Source organism: Thamnophis elegans, chromosome 2 (genome assembly GCF_009769535.1).
Source record: "Thamnophis elegans isolate rThaEle1 chromosome 2, rThaEle1.pri, whole genome shotgun sequence".
NCBI lineage: Eukaryota > Metazoa > Chordata > Lepidosauria > Squamata > Colubridae > Thamnophis > Thamnophis elegans.
This window is the reverse complement of record NC_045542.1, coordinates 137,334,162-137,351,427: the sequence shown is the minus strand read 5'-3', so window position 1 is coordinate 137,351,427 and position 17,266 is coordinate 137,334,162. Positions and strand designations below refer to the sequence as shown.

The following is a 17,266-nucleotide window of genomic DNA, read 5'->3' as shown; positions in this document are numbered from 1 at the left end:
CAGAGTTGGAAGGGACCTTAGAGGTCTTCTAGTCTAACCTCCTGCCTAGGCAGGATACCCTATACCGTTTCAAACAAATGGTTATCCAACATCTTCTTAAAGACTTCCAGTGTTGGGGCATTCACAACTTCTGGAGGCAAGCTGTTCCACTGATTAATTGTTCTAACTGTCAGGAAATTTCTCTTCAGTTCTAAGTTGCTTCTCTCCTTGATTAGTTTCCACCCATTGCTTCTTGTTCTACCCTCAGGTGTTTTGGACAATAGCTTGACTCACTCTTCTTTGTGGCAACCCCTGAAATATCGGAACACTGCTATCATGTCTCCCCTAGTCCTTCTTTCTATTAAACTAGACATCCCCAGTTCCTGCAATCATTCTTCATATGTTTTAGTCTCCAGTCCCCTAATCATCTTTGTTGCTCTTCTCTGCACTCTTTCTAGAGTCTCCACATCTTTTCTACATCGTAGTGACCAAAACTGAATGCAGTATTCCATGTGTGGCCTTACCAAGACATTGTAAAGTAGTATTAACACTTCACGTGATCTTGATCCTATCCCTCTGTTTATGTAGCCTAGAACAGAGGGATAGAATCAAGATCATGTGAAGTGTTAATACCATTTGACACAATACAACTAGACAGGGAAAATGTTACCATTTACCATTAGGAAGATTTTCGGCACAAGCCTGCCCAGGGCCGCATGGTAAGGCTGAGCACCCATATATATTCACTTAGGAATAGTTAATTTTTCATCAACATTCAAGTCTATTGTGTTTCCCCGAAAATAAGACAGGGTCTTATTTTCTTTTCAACCCCAAATAAGCACTTGGCCTTATTTCCAGGGAGGTCTTATTATTTTTGAGGTGCAGGACGCAGCAAACGTGGTCAACTCATAGCTGTTGCTGTGTTGCAATATTTTCGGGGAGGGCTTATTTTTGGGAGATACCTTATTTTAGCGCATGCGCTCAAAAGCCCGATTGGGCTTATTACCTGGGAAGGTCTTATTTTCAGGGAAACAGGGTATCACTGCATGCATAGGAAGATCACCCTTCCCCACCCCCAGTACAAAGAACTTAAGAAATTCCTCATGACTTGGAAGTGTTTTTTTCCATAGCCAAAATGCCTTAAAACTTTGAAAAGTACAATAACAAACAACTGTGGAGCATGAAAGGAAAAGCTTTTGGCAAGGAAGACACTCCAGAGAAGTATGTAGATAAAAAGCGGTCAGGAAGAAAAGCAGAATCCATGTTGAGTGTTGGCTGAGGGTGATGGCAATATAGCAGTCCAGTATTCAGAGGGTGCCAGGTCAGGAAAGATATGATCTGTTTAGCTGTATGCTTAGTTTGGCTATCTGGCTGCACCTTAAACAATAAACTAAAGAAATAAAAAAGAAACAAAAATCCCTTTTTATAACCCCCCTTCCATGGGGCGCAGTTCAACCGCAATTAAAAAAAAAACCTAACAAAAACTACGCAGTTAAAACTGCATAAAAATAAAATCAAAACACACCATGATGTATTTGCAGTCACACTTACACAATTATAAAATCCTAAACCTATCTGACATTTAACTTGGCTAATAAGATTTACATCAAAACAGCCCTAGTGCCATTCTCACCATCTGTTCACAACCACTCCCAGCAGTCTGCTCCATTCAATAAATATGTTTTTAAATCCTCTTAAGTGCATCCAAGAATATGTGCAGCCAGAGTAGGAAGGGAATTTCATAATGGGGGGGGGGGGGGGAGAAACTCAGATCCTGGGGGTGGGTGGGTGGGTGGGAATGGACAAGAGAAGGAGCAAAGTGCAAAAAGGAAAAAAAACAGGAAAGGAAAAGACACTCCTGTCCTACTCATCATTCTATAAAAACAGAATCACAGCAAGATAGGAGTGGGGAATGGCGAACCACAGGGCCTTAAAAACCGGAGCCAAGGTTAGGGGTCAGGAGCAAAAAAGGAAGCCAGAGTAAATCCCTACTGTGGACGGAAGAATGGGAGAAAATGAGGAATGTTGAGAGTAACTGGTCGTTATTGACTTAACAATCATTTGAACTTACAACAGTATTGAAAAAAGTGACTTAAGGTTCTCACACTTGTGACCGATGCAGCATCCCCATGACCACGTTACCAAAATTAAGCTACTTACCAAACTGGCATGTGTTTAGGACAGTTGCAGTGTGGATCATGGGATTGTTATTGGAGACCTTCCCAACCAGATTCTGACCAGCAAGGTAATGGGAAAAGCTGGATTTGTTTAATGACCGCATGATTCATTTAACTGCTGTACTGATTTCCTGAACAACCATGGCAACGAAGGTCATAAAAATTGTTCAGCTCATTGGGGTGTTAGGGGGGAGGAGGGGAGGGGGGATATATAGTATGTGTTAGATTTTAAAGTAATGCGACTGCACTTGTATACTGTTGCTCTTTAATTTCACTGTAAAAATAGGACAAGCTGAATATATTAATAGATAGTAGAAATACACCGAAGGGAGGAATAGAGGGATAGAAGAAAGAGGGGTAGAGAGGGTGGGAGAGAGGATGGGAGGGAGGGTGAGAAGGAAGGGAGGGAGTGTACTGGGAGAGAGGATTGGTAGAGGGGGAGGGGAAGTAGGGTAGAGGGGAATGTTGGAGGGAAGATGGAAAGTTGGAGGGGGGCGAAAGAAAGGGTGTATGGAGGGTCGAAGAGGTACATTGGCTTTCTATTTTTGGGGGTATTGTTGACAAGAGGAATGGCTGTGTTTATTGTTTAATGTTATATGGCCCCGGTTATGCACAGTATATATGTGACTGTATGAAATGAAAATGGAAAATAAAAACACATTTACAAAAAAAAAAAAATTGTTCAGCTCACTTGACAATCACCTTGTTTAGCAACAGAAAATTCTGGGTCCCAATTCTGGTCTTAAGTTGAGGACTACCTGCAATGCATATTGCAAGTTCTGGACCAAAGTCCCCTCAAGAAATCACTTAATAAATAGAATGCCCCAATCAAAACGTAGCCGATCACCTCATCGCTTAACTACTCCAATGTGCCCTGTGTGGAGCTGCCCTTGGAAACAATCCAGAAGATTCTCAACTCGTTCAGAATTCAGTAAGTAGCCTGGAGGGTGGTCGACTTGGCTTGGCATATTCCTGGGATACCGCTCGTTTGTGTTAGCCAGTGTGCTTCCAAGTGTGATTCAAGGAGATGGTTATCGCCTATAAACCCCTTACCCCAACGGCCTCCAACCTTTTGGGCACCAGGGACCCCTTCCATGGAGAGGTTTCTCCATGGACTGAAGGGGGCATGGTTTGCATGCTGCCTGCATCCATCCCATGGATGGGGCTTAGCTTGTTTGCACGGGCCCGGTTTCTGGCATGTCATGGCTCAGTGCTGGTCTGTGAACAAGAGGTTGGGGATCTCTGCCTTACATCAGAGGTGGTATTCTGCCAGTTCGCCCTAGTTTGGGTGAACTGGTAGCGGCGGTGGGAGGCTCTGCCCACCCGCCCAGAGGTTATCACGGATGTCTGCGCGTGTGCAGAAGTGCCATGCACTCCCAGTCCAAACCAGTAGCGAAGGTAAGAGAAAACCATTACTGCCTTACATGGTATGATTATGCCATGGCAAGGTGGCACAGTGGTTAGAGTGCAGTACTGCAGTCTACTTCAGCTGACTGCTAGCTGCAGTTTGGCAGATCGAATCTCACCAGGCTCAAGGTTGACTCAACCTTCCAATCTTCCGAGGTGGGTAAAATGAGGACCCAGATTGTTGGGGCAATATCCTGACTCCGTAAACTGCTTAGAGAGGGCTATAAAAAGCACTATGAAGCAGCATATAAGTCTTATATACTTGAATTTTGAACGGCTTGATATTTGAATGGCTCCATTATTATGGCATTGTGGAAGGCCTTAATGGCCTCCCCGTTATCTTAGTTTTAGGGTGAGCTGAATGGAACCTGCCAGTTTAAGACGTTGTCATATTTTGTACGTTTGGGGTAGGCTGTCTGGATTTTCCAGCTTATTTCTGTCACTCTATTTTTATTGAACTGATTGCAATTCTCACTTGTTTTTCTTTATATTGCGAGCTGCCTAGAGTCATTTAATACAGAGGCGTTTGTAATAACTGAAATGAAGGTCACATTCAACTGAAATGGACTACATATTTCATAAAAGGGCACATGAGAAACCCCAGCTTTCAATGTGATACATAGGTGTAACCCTGTAGCTTTTGATAAATTGACCCAATCTGAGATGCTTGGACAAATGGAATTCACTCCTTTAATTTCCTCCTGAAGTTTCTTCACATTATTCAGTGGCACAACGTTAAGACTTTGATTTAAAATTTCATCAGGTTTGTTAGGATGGCAGATTTACCTATTAGGTAGTTACTGATTTCTTGCTTAGTCTCTGACCATCATATATGGAGCGCTAATCTGGTTTGGTCAAAGCAACCATCAGTCCTGTCAAAGAAGTTAATTTTTATTATCATCTACGTTTGTTCAAAATTTAGACCATGCTCATAGAAGAGGAAGAAATTATGATGAAGGAGAAGCAAGAAATACCTATCAAGCAGATGTCCCAGATGTTTCTTTATTTAATTTATATGCTGTTCCCCTTGCTATCCAGCAAGATTTGGGGCAGCTTTCAATGATTCTGGGTTTACATCGTTTGCTTTCTTAATGTTCTCTGTACTGATGCCCAAATCCCAGAGCTTATTTAGGTGAGCAATACAAAATAATAATAATCTTTAAGATGATGAATTTCGAGAAGAGATTGGACCACTATTTGTCTGGAATGGTACAGGGTCTCCTGCTTGAGCAGGGGGTTGAACTAGAAGACCTCCAAGGTCCCTTCCAACTTTCTCATTCTGTTATTATTACTGTGTGATTGTTTCCTTCCTTTGTTTTGTTTATGTACTGAACTCTTCTTTCCCCTGAACAATTGCATCAAGACACTTGGCACCATTGGTTCTGTAAGGGAATTCTTTATTAAACTTTCCCCATGTATCTATAGAGATTTTCAGTCATCCAGGTCATGGTTGTCCCAAAGGTGCTTTTTCAAAGGGCGACTGGACTTTGCTTTTCCTTGAAGACATTTCACTTGTCATCCAAGAAACTTCTTCAGTTCTGACTGAAGAAGCTTCATGTAGAAGCTTCAATCAGAACTGAAGAAGCTTCTTGGATGAGTAGTGAAACATCTTCAAATAAAAACAAATTCCAGTCACCTTTTGAAAAAGCACTTTTGGATCCCATGTGCAAGCCTCCACACAAACTATACAACCATCTTGGCGCAGTGGTTAGAGTGCAGCACTGCAGGCCAATTCAGCTGACTGCTAGTTGCAGTTTGGCAGTTCAAATCTCACCGGCTCAAGGTTGACTCAGCCTTCCATCCTTCCGAGGTGGGCAAAATGAGGACCCAGACTGTGGGGGCGATATGCTGACTCTGTAAACCGCTTAGAGAGGGCTGAAAGCCCTATGAAGCGGTATATAAGTCTAACTGCTATTGCTATTGTCTTCTTTCAAAATTGCCAATAGTTGCAAAAGTTCTTAAATTCTCCGAGTTGGGCAGGAACATTTAAGTCATCTTTCTTCTTTTTCTAAACTTAGGTTGAAGGAGTAGTATCTTCCAATTACTAAATGGAGTAGTTCCTGGTAGAACTACTCAGAAGTCCTTATCTGGAAAAAAAACTAGTGGGGGTCAAGAGGTTCATTCTACCTTATCACAGTCCATGATTAGTATTTTTTTTAACTATGGAATTCTTTGAAGGAAGCTTCTGCCAGTGAGATTTTTAAATGATCGTCCTTCCCAATTTTCTTACAAGATCTTTTTTGGAAAACTCTAAGCTTCAACGCCATTTTACCGAATTAGGGATGTGGGATTCAACTTGCAACTCTATACTCATTAGGTAAAGGTTCCCTTGCACATATGTGCTAGTTGTTCCTGACTCTAGAGGGCAGTGCTCATCTCCGTTTCAAAGCCGAAGAGCCAGTGCTGTCCGAAGACGTCTCCATGGTCATGTGGCCGGCATGACTAAGCGCCGAAGGTGCATGGAGCGCTGTTACCTTCCCACCAAAGGTGGTCCCTATTTTTCTGCTTGCATTTTTACATGTTTTCGAACTGCTAGGTTGGCAGAAGCTGGGACAAGTAACGGGAGCTGACTCCGTTATGCGGCGCTGGGGATTCAAACCAGCGAACTGCTGACCTTCTGCTCTATAAGCTCAGCATCTTAGCCACTGAGCCATCACGTCCCTTTCTATACTCATTACTAGTGTCAAAATTAGGGGAAAAAACCCTCCCAGACTTATCAGAGACCATTGTCTCATCAGCTTCAACATCAGATTCTATTCCTGTATCCTATGTAAAGTTTCTTATTAATACACCTCTTGTTATTTAATCAGGTACATTATTTGCAAGCATTCTATTCTCAGGAGCTTTACGTAATCACAAACATCCTTTGACACCACAAGAGCTCACGCAAGACTAGGAAAAGATTGCAAACAAGCAGGCAGGAAGAGACAGACAGACAGACAAGAGTTTGATTCTTTCCCCCCCACTATAATTGGATTGAATATCAGAAAGGTAACAGATGCAGCTTCGAGAAGCAAAGCATTTCATCAAATGTTGTAGGTGGTCAGGATTTCAGCAAAGCAATTCTGTCTGTAGTGGACGGGCAGCAACAAAAATAGCAAAACAGATTATATATGTGAGTGGCAACAACAGCCATGGCTGGAAAACTGGCTCTTACAACCACAAAAATGGCTGGCCTCAGTATTTGCAATCCAACAATTAACATTTCAGGTGCCTATTAACAAGGGAGCCAGAATGACTGTTAGCTCTCTGTTTGTTAGATGCTGGGCTGATCTGATCTGAGTGTTTTAGAAGCTGGCTATTAGAAAGTGCTGTGAGCTATTGTAAGTTTTGCAACTGCTAGCAAACTTTGAGTACCGGACTCATTATATGATACTGGACTATATTATTTGGATTATCCCTTAACTGAAAGACATTGATGACTGACTGTCTTATCCCTGTATGACTTGGACTGTTTGATGGCCTCTGATACCTCTATTTCCACGGAAGTAAAAGCCTATTTAAACTGCAGTGTTTACTATTACTAGCAAAAATGTTCCAAACAGCGTGTTTCAATTAATTATGAAATGATTCCTTATTTTTGGAGTTTGGAGACATTTTAAGCTGCCCCAAGACATCCAAGTTATATAGTCCTCAGCTTATAACCATTCATTTAATGACCATTTGAAGTTACAACGGCACTGAAAAAAGTGATGACCATTTTTCACACTTAAGACCGTTGCAGCATCTCCATGGTGACATGATCAAAATCTGAATGCTTGGTAACTGTTTCATGTTTATGACGGTTGCAGTGTCCCGGGGTCATGTGATTATCTTTTGCTACCTTCTGACAAGCAAAGTCAAGGGGGAAGCCAGAATCACCCAACAACTGTGTTACCAACTTAATCACTGCAATGATTCACTTATCAGCAGTGGCAAGAAAGGTTGTAAAATGGGGCAAAGCAATTGTTTCATTTAGCAACAGAATTTTGGGGCTCCATTGTGGTTGTAAGTCGAGGACTACCTGTGCTGTATTATATTTTATCTGTTTTTATAATCTGCATTTGGCTTTTCCTCTTCAAATAATATTACCTGCAATCAAGGATATTCTCCTTTCTATTACAATGACTGCTCCTTTAAGAGTGTCTCTCTCTCTCTCTCCCTCCCTCCCTGTGTTTTATCAGGTAAATAAAAAGACCCAGCTATGGAATTGTTGCATTCACCATGACAGCTACTGAGTTATGACAGCAATTTCTGGACACTTATATTGCCAATTATCATGGTTGTGCTGCCATCGGATTCACCTGACTTGGGAAGAAGCTCAGAAATGCCATCTCCTTCAGGAGAAGGAATAAAAGCACCAGATGTTGGCATGACAAATAAGCCAAATCTAAGCCAGCTCTTTCATTGGTCCACTCCATCACCCATTTCCCTTCTGTTAAAATGCCGTTTCAAAAGATTAATTTCACAGCCCCAGACTACTTCCCTTCCTCCAACCAGCCTATCTTAAATGGTACATCGTTTATCTCTTAGCTCCCAAACTGACAATGCCAATTTTAAGATACATATCTATATATACTCTTATCAGTTAAAAGCCAAACCCAGAATGTTATTTTTATTACTCCTCGGGCAAGATCTATATATTTTTTACGGTAATGGACTGAAATTGTTTTATTGGAGAGATTAGTTCTTTTTAAAAGTGTGCATCTACAACTTTTCTGCTGACCCTTCTTATCCCGCTTTAAAGGAATATAAATAAATGTGTTTCACCTTTGACACGCACAATTTGATGTCCATGCTGGGTGGGCAGAGGTCACTACTCAACAGTCTACAGCAGGGGTGTCAAACTCAATTTCATTGAGGGTTGTGTTTGACCTTGGCAGGGCATGGGTGTGTGTGTGTGGCCAGGAGGTGCATGGCCAACTCAATGTCACTCGTGGCAGGGGTGTCTGTGGAGGCCCGAGCTCTCTGCCAGTAAAAACGGGCTCCCGAGCTCTGTTTTTGGCTGCAATGGCCTCCTGCAACCCTCTGCCAGTGAAAATGCGGCAGCCAGCGGCCCTCCTGAGTTCCATTTTTGCTGGCAGAAGTACCGCAGGCTCATCCTTCATTGTTTCCAGGTGCAGAGGTGCAAAGACAAAGGATGACCTTGGCTTTCTAGAAAGAATTTTGTTATGGCTACATAGTATGTAACTCCTTACAATCCCCCCTCCCATTTTCCCACAATAGAAAATGCATAGTAGAATAATAGAAAGTGTGGCAGGCCAGAGATCCAAAAGAAAAGATGGCTGCAGGCCTGACATATTGGATATAATTCCAGGATAAAATAGATAAAAGATAAATACACTAGAGGTAATCCTCAACTTATGACCACAATGGAGCCCAAATTTTCTGTTGCTAAATGAGAATCCTCCTTGTTTTTCAGTTGTAGCCTCTTGGTAGAAATAGAAAAAATTCATACATTTTTTTTTAAACCTATGAAAGTTGCAGAGCAAAATCCATATTCACGAAAGAAAAACTAAGGCACGAAGCTGCATGAAACCACAACTTGCTTTAAAGCCTACCCAAGTTTGACTCAACGTGATCAAAAAATGTGCAAACGCAGACATTCACACGGACCTCCAATTCCCTCACATCTCCTGCCTATCCCACCAAGGATCGATTTCTTTCACTGAGCATTGCTCAAAGATCCAATATTTTCCTTTTCCTTCTGAATTAACATGCAGGGTATGGATTTTTCTCTTCCTCATTTCGCTTCACTTGATCAAAAACAAGGCAAGAAGTTTTGCTGCAAAGGTTGAGCACCAAGCGAACACTGCCCCCCCCCTGACCTGCAAAGTACCCCAAGGCAGGCCAAATTGCTTTGTTGTCTGAGGCACAAAGCAGCGGTTTACTTCCGGTTCGCAGAACCAACGGCAATCGTCCCTACCAGTTTGGCCGAATGGGAGGATTTCACCCCTGAGTGTAATATTATTAGAGTATTATTAATGAAATAATGCAATACTATTAGAGTATGGTTTCAAATCCAATAAACCAAACCAAACCAATATCAGGGAATTCAAAGAGAAAATTGAGGTTCATTTTAGGACTATCTTTACAGCAAGCTGTCAAACCCGCAGCCCGCAAGCCGGATGCGTCACACACTGGCCATGCCCACGCCCCGTTTAGCGAAGGGGGGGAAAGCCCCGATTCGTCACATGATGCTGCCGTGACAATGTGAGTTTGACACCGCTGCTCTACAATTAGTGAAAGAGAAGGGGAATCTTTCTACTCTCGTGACAGGCGAAATGCCTTGATAATGATTTCCTTACATTGCATAAATACATTTTTATTTCCAAGTGCCTGAGAACAAGAGCTTAATTGAAAGAACAAATCTTCAAACAGGGAACATGGGTTAGTGGCAAGTTAACATGATCTCACACTCGGGGAATATGCCAGCTGATTTCTCTTATCCTCCATGAAGGAGAAAAGTAGGGTATGGATGCAGCAGAGGGAGGAGGAGTAAAAGAAAGCTTCAGCACATAGGCAGAGCTTTTGTGGAAGAGTTCTGCTTAAAGTCAGTGGGCCAGACTAGGCAAGTTGTATCATTGCTATTTGCCAGTAGTTCTTTATCTTCTCCTTACGATCTTGATGCAGAATAATTGAATGAGATTATTACATTGCTTCTCTCTCCCTCTCCCTCCAATCATTATTCAGAGTTATTCAGATGCATAACTCTCTATCAAACTCTCTCAAGCATTAACCATGTAATAATAGCCATAGCTTTGATGACTGTACAGTAGCACCTACCATAAAGCAGTAGATAGAACAGTTATCCCAGAGAACAGATTTCGGATGACCTCAGGGATCATAAGTTTATTTTGATATTTATTATTATTATAATTATTGTCAAGGATGGCATAGGTACACAGTGGCTAAGACGCTGAGCTTGTCGATCAGAAAGATCGGCAGTTCGATGGTTAAAATCCCTAGTGCCATGTAACGGAGTGAGCTCCTGTTACTTGTCCCAGCTTCTGCCAACCTAGCAGTTCGAAAGCATGTAAAAATGCAAGTGGAAAAAATAGGAACCACCTTTGGTGGGAAGGTAACAGCTCCCGTACGCCTTTGGTGTTGAGTCATGCCAGCCACATGACCACGGAGACGTCTTTGGACAGCGCTGGCACTTCAGCTTTGAAACGGAGATGAGCACCGCCCCCTAGAGTCGGGAATGACTAGCACATATGTGCAAGGGGAACCTTTGCCTATTATTATAATTATTGTCAAGGATAGGAAGGTGTGCATTGTCAATCTGCGTGATCATCAAAAGCTATTTTTTCAATTTTAAAAGTATTTTTTCCTGCCTATTTGCCCGAACCCACAGGAAAAAAAATGGTTTAAAAAGTGAAAAAAAAGTTGGCCATCCCCACCCAGTCACATGACTCCCCCCGCCCCAACACCAAATCACAGCCGCAGAACCAGTGGCAAAAAAAATTACATTTCACCACTGATTACACTATTACACTAATAATAGTATTATACACAGATTATATTATATACTCTAACAGTATTACACACAGATCTTACCTGTTGCATTGGAAAGAGCCAGTGACTCCATTGAACCCCGAGGAGTTTGTTCTGTGCGTGACAATTTTTCAGTGAATTTCAGTGCACTGAGTGGATGCCTGGTCCGACAATGTTGCTCCGTCATGGTACTGTCTTCTTCTTGGTCATACTTGTAACTCCCTCTGGTTTCACTAAAACTCTGGTTGGACATGTCACTGTAACTCTCCTGCGAACGTAGCCTTCCTGAGTAATAATCTTCTCGGCATTCCTGAATGAAACTGCCACCATGTCCTTTCATGGCTAGAGAGGAGCTTCTCTTTGGGTTGTTGAAATGTTTACCCCACAGTTCTTGTGGAGGACCTGGCGTCTGTGCTGGGTTGTAGGGCGTCCTGACATTACACTGACTGAGCAGCTGCAAAGGGCTTTGCGATGGACTTTGATCCATTTTGTTCCCATAGTGGTAGAGTTCATCTCTGCTTCTCCATACGTGGTCCCTGTTTAGGCTCGGAGTTTGGCTGGACAAACTCAGCAGGTCCATCTGCAAAGACAGAGGGTCCACATCTGCAGACAGTCTGCTGGAGGTCACCTGCAATTGATTACTCTGGCTGCTGGCATTCTCTTCTCCTTTGTTCCTGTTCTTCCCAATCTTAGCACTACGCCGGGATTCTTTGGCTCTGGCACTTTGGAAGGCAGAGTCTGATGAATCTGAACCGTTTGGATCATCTCCCATGCTGCACGCCCTGGAGCAAAAAATCTGCCCTTGCTTTGGCAAGAATGGTCGGCCAAGCAGAGATTTCTTACACTGGGCGCAGCAAAAGCAGGTCTCTGTAGCATGCCAGTGTTGGCCATCATACGTCATCTGACCCTGGTCGATGCCTTTAGATAAGAAGGGAGAGAAATACCATAAGTGCCTATCAATTTGGAGCAAACCAGATGAGACATTTAGCAAGCTATTTTTCCCCCATTGTACCTACTATGTACCTATTACGTCCCTCCACTGTACCTACTAAGCCAGGACGGTCAAACTCCTGGCCCGGATGTGTCACATGCTGGGCGGGTGTGGCCAACATGCCTGACCAGGCATCACGTGCTGGCTGGGCGTCCGCCCGGTTTAACAAAGGGGAAGAAAGTCCCTATACACCACATGATGGGTTTGACACCCCTGTACTAAGCAAAGAGTAGTAATATTTATCATGATTGTGACATTCTCTTGTTATTCTACTATAATTCAAAAAGGGGGTCTGATCCAATTTATTCCTTAAGCGCATCAGGCAGTACATGCAGTTCTTTTACCCAGGAAATTTTCCATGCCCATGAACATCCAAAAATGGAACATTTGTAATAGAGAGCAAAATATTTCTATAGGTAGAAGAGTCTATATGGGGAAGCAGAATGTGTTGATCACATCGTTCCACTATTTCACAATATATACAGTCTAGTTTTGGGTAAGTTTCAATAGTGATTTTTTTTGGTTGAAATTATATTACAAGTATTCTATAGCCGGTGGAGTCCATGGGGGTCCCTGAGCTTGTTTGTTTGCAGACATTACATTAATATACAACTATACAACATCAGTGTAATAAAACATCTTCAAGCAAACAAACAAGTTCAGAGAGCACCAAGGACTCCACAGTTCAACCTGGAGCTAAATATATTCTCTCCTATCAGAACTCTATGTGGCTTTTCTGGAATATTATAGTTTAACATCCCGTTTCAGAGAAAAAGCATTCAGAACATGAACTCATCACCAAATTTTTTGCTCTGGATTTATACCATGTTCCAGAGCACAAAAAAATTAATAATCATCATTTTTTTTTAGCCTATCTGTCTCATGCAGAAAGAAAATGGAACCTTCAGAGAATTATCCCATTTGCTAGCGTTGTCATTAATCTTCTGCCATGAAACAGCAGGAAAAAAAGAAAAGAAAAATACAATGTGCCTTGCTCATCATTCACAACCCCTTGGGGATTATTAAAAAGAATTAGGCCAATTGGCATTTCAACAATGAGAAATACTGTTTTCAATCAGAAAGGATCCTGAAGCTTACCTGTCATGGGTCAGGCCAGCTGTTCATGAAATTAACACAACTCCTTGGCACCTCCCTTTAGTCCAGTGTTTTTTTACTTTGCAGTAAAGCCAAAAAAAAAAAAAAAGCTACATTCTCAGACCTCAGGGGGGATGTATTTGTAAAGGGCAATAGGCAAACTTTCCCACCTGACATCCTGCAGATGTGCGTGATGATATGACGATATGAACTCAGGATTTCGAATCTAAACTGATATTGAAAAATTATGGTCTAACATTAGCTTGAGGAAGTGGAGGAGTAAGCTTTAATCAGAGCTAGGTCAAGTCAATGGGAAGTGTTCCTATTAACTAATTAATTGATTCAGTTTTAGTTGTTGCCTTTGCCATGTCAATCCTGTCTAGAACTTGACACCAGTATGTTTGGGAAAGTGATCACCAGTTGACTACTCAAAGCTGAAATGCAGCTGCTAGCATAAATTGTGCTCAGCAGATCCTGATACATTACAGAATGAGCTGTTGGTTAGAAATGTGCAATAAACTTCTCTGACCAACTTATATGTAAAATATAATTGTGTTAAGTTGATCATGATCATTGAATTACAGAGTTGATCTGAAGCTAACTTTCCAGTGATCCACTGTGACACAGAAGGATGGGCACCTGAGAAGATTGAGAAGTCAGTACTTCATATACCATTAAGCTATGATTTGCTAACTGTTGAAAAACAATTATTTAGCTAAGTTTTTATGGCAAACTAAACTGTAATCTATGCATTACAAACCATAATGGCTGAGTTCGCACAACATGCTAAGCCAAAATAAACAAACAAAATTGCCACAATGACTAAGCATGATGTGGGAAGCCAGCTAATGAATGTGTACATAAACTGAATGCATGCTCTTCATTTCTCCCGTGTTTGGATTAACATGAAGGGATAACTGTCAATGAACTTGGTAAATCTTGAAAATCGTTCTGTCACATCCCTAATCTTTGTTCCTGGCAGACAACGCTATTTGTGAGTCAATAGATCTAGCCCAATTATTAACAGAAATGAGTCAGTAATTATTATAACTGTTCATCTTGCAGAATCAATTTTATCCTCACTGCTCTTCAGAGAGTCTATCTCCTAAATTCCGTTACTTATATTAATGGGGACATCATTTTTATAATAATAATAATGATAATAATTTCTTTTTACCCAAATAATTGGTAAAAAGACACTTAATCAAACACATGCAAATTTGTGACAATGAGAAAACTATCCCCAATAGACTGCAAAATGGGCCTAAAACTAATTATCCTTCCGTTTGTCCAGAGTGAGTAACAATTATGTTTCTTTAAATTGTTTCAAAAGGCTAACAAAAGTTTGAATGGACTAGTAAAAACCTGCAATTTTATGCAAAACTAGTACACCAAAATAAATATATATCTACAAATAGGTTTAAACAGCTGGACTGTTGCCAATTATGTTGACTTATTCATTAAACATGTTAGTTTAGCCATCAACATTGGTTAAGGTGACCAGATTTTCAGAGGGGGGGGCCTTGATTAAAAAAAATATTTTTTGTCAAAAGGTCACCCCAGGACACTGAAACCAGCATAAATACGAATCTGTTGCCAAACAAAATTTTGATCACGTGACCATGAGGATGCTGCAACGGTCGCTAAGTGTGAAAAATGGTCATCAGTCACTTTTTTCAATGCCATTGTAACTTTGGTCACTAAATGTTTTTCCCCTCCTCGAGACTCCTCACTTCTTCCTTCATTCCTCTTGCTTATCTACCTTCACCTTATCTGTCTTCTGCTCTTTCCCTCTCTTCCTTCCTTTCTCCTTCCATCCTCTCTTCTTTCCTCACTCACTCCCTTCCTCCTTTTTTCTCTTCCTTCCTCCTTCCATTCTTTCAGCTTCATTTCTTTTGCCTATCTACCTTCTCTGTCTTTCTGCTCTTTCCATTTCTTCGCTTCTGTTCCTTCCTCCTTCCCTCCTTTCCTATTTCTTCCTTCTTCCTTCCTTCTGCCTATCTACCTTCACCTTCTCTGTCTTTCTGCTCTTTCCCTGTCTTCCCCTTTCCTCCCTCCCTCCCTTCTTTCCTTTCTAGTTCCATCTTTTCTTCTTTCCTCTCTCCCTCTTTTTCTTTTTTCCTTCCTTCCTCCTTCCTCTTGCCTATCAACTTTTTTTTATTTTTTTTGTTACATAGACGACACATACCCACAACAATAAAAACAAAACAAAACAAAAAGAAAAAAACCCATCATCACATATAGCATGTCATTTGGTTACAAGTGTTTTAACATTTATCATTCTTATACATTTATTATTTCATTTAATAGGTTATAATATACAGTTTGGGTTGCTTTGTTTACCATCCCTTCCTCCTGTTATAACACCACCTTATTTTCCCTTTCTTTTCTCCCTTCCTCCCTTCTCTACTTTCTTCCTTCCTGCTCTCCTTTCCCCTCCTTCTTCCCTTACCTTTCTCCTACTCCTGCTCTTCCTCTTCCCCTTTCTACCCTCTCTCCCCCTCTTTCTCTCTCTCCCCCTCTTTCTCTCCTTACCTCTTTCTTCTTTCCATCTTCCTTTCATTCTCTCCTCCTTTCTCCCTTTCTCCCAACTCCCTTTCTGGGAGTTGAAGTCCACACACTTTCAAGTCTCCAAGGTGGAAAAAGACTGATCTATCTAATTAATATAATTATTTCTCCCTCTCTTTTTCACTCTCTCTCCAGCGCACACACGCAAATGCATAGGGCAGCCCACCTCACACAAAGGTAACTCCGGGCGGCTTACGGGAAGAGGACAGCTGACCACTCAACCACGCGGGGGGGGGGGGGGGCAGGATTTCGCCAAGAAAAGTTAACTTTCCTGCGAAAGGGGCCGGCAGCCTCTCAGCTGTTCCCGGCCGGGGAGACCTCCCCCCACTTCCACTCCTGCGACCCTCCTCCCGCCTCCTTGGAGCTTCAAGCAAGCTAACTGGGAAGGCCGAGGAAGAAGAAAAAGCGGCGGCGCGGGGGCGTGGCGGAAGCCCGGCTGCCGTTTCTCTTGCTGAGGGCGGAAGGGGAGGAGGAGGAGGAGGAGAAAGTTAAAGTAGCGGCCCGATCCCTTCAGCAGCCGAGGCGGGAAACGTGCGTTTTGACAGGGCTTCCACAGCGCTGTGCAAGCCCTGCCAAAGTGTCCGTTCCCCGGGCGGGCTGCCGTTTCTCTTGCTGAGGGCGGAAGGGGAGGAGGAGAAAGTTAAAGTGGCGGCCCGATCCCTTCAGCAGCCGAGGCGGGAAACGTGCGTTTTGACAGGGCTTCCACAGCGCTGTGGAAGCCCTGCCAAAGTGTCCGTTCCCCGCGCGGGCTGCCGTTTCTCTTGCTGAGGGCGGAAGGGGAGGAGGAGGAGGAGAAAGTTAAAGTGGCGGCCCGATCCCTTCAGCAGCCGAGGCGGGAAACGTGCGTTTTGACAGGGCTTCCACAGCGCTGTGGAAGCCCTGCCAAAGTGTCCGTTCCCCGGGCGGGCTGCCGTTTCTCTTGCTGAGGGCGGAAGGGGAGGAGGAGAAAGTTAAAGTGGCGGCCCGATCCCTTCAGCAGCCGAGGCGGGAAACGTGCGTTTTGACAGGGCTTCCACAGCGCTGTGGAAGCCCTGCCAAAGTGTCCGTTCCCCGGGCGGGCTGCCGTTTCTCTTGCTGAGGGCGGAAGGGGAGGAGGAGGAGGAGAAAGTTAAAGTGGCGGCCCGATCCCTTCAGCAGCCGAGGCTAATTCTCTGCAAGAACGAGAGCGTGGGGGCAGCGGCAGCCGCCCGCAGAGAACTTCCACGCACTTCAGGGGCTTCTGCCGGGCGGCAGGAGCCCCGGAAGCGAGAGGAAGTTCTCTGCGGGCGGCTGCCGCTGCCCCCACGCTCTCGGAGGCGGCGATCCCATTCACGAAGAGGCAGGAGGAGAGGTGGGGCCAGTGGCAGCCGCCCGCACAGAACTTCCACGCGCTTCAGGGGCTTCTGCCGGGCGGCGGGAGCCCCGGAAGTGAGAGGAAGTTCTCTGCGGGCGGCTGCCGCTGCCCCCACGCTCTCGGAGGCGGCGATCCCATTCACGAAGAGGCAGGAGGAGAGGTGGGGCCAGCGGCAGCCGCCCGCACAGAACTTCCACGCGCTTCAGGGGCTTCTGCCGGGCGGCGGGAGCCCCGGAAGCG

General features: G+C 43.5%; 1 protein-coding gene across 1 annotated transcript in view; it reads right to left on the bottom strand.

The window, feature by feature from the left end:
* PRICKLE2 (prickle planar cell polarity protein 2) overlaps positions 1-17,266 on the bottom strand; it is a 162,866-nt gene that overhangs the window by 38,583 nt on the left and 107,017 nt on the right. The window contains exon 7 of the mRNA XM_032238880.1: positions 11,103-11,957. Coding sequence (XP_032094771.1) covers positions 11,103-11,957 — 855 coding nt within the window. The remainder of the gene's footprint in view (positions 1-11,102; positions 11,958-17,266) is intronic.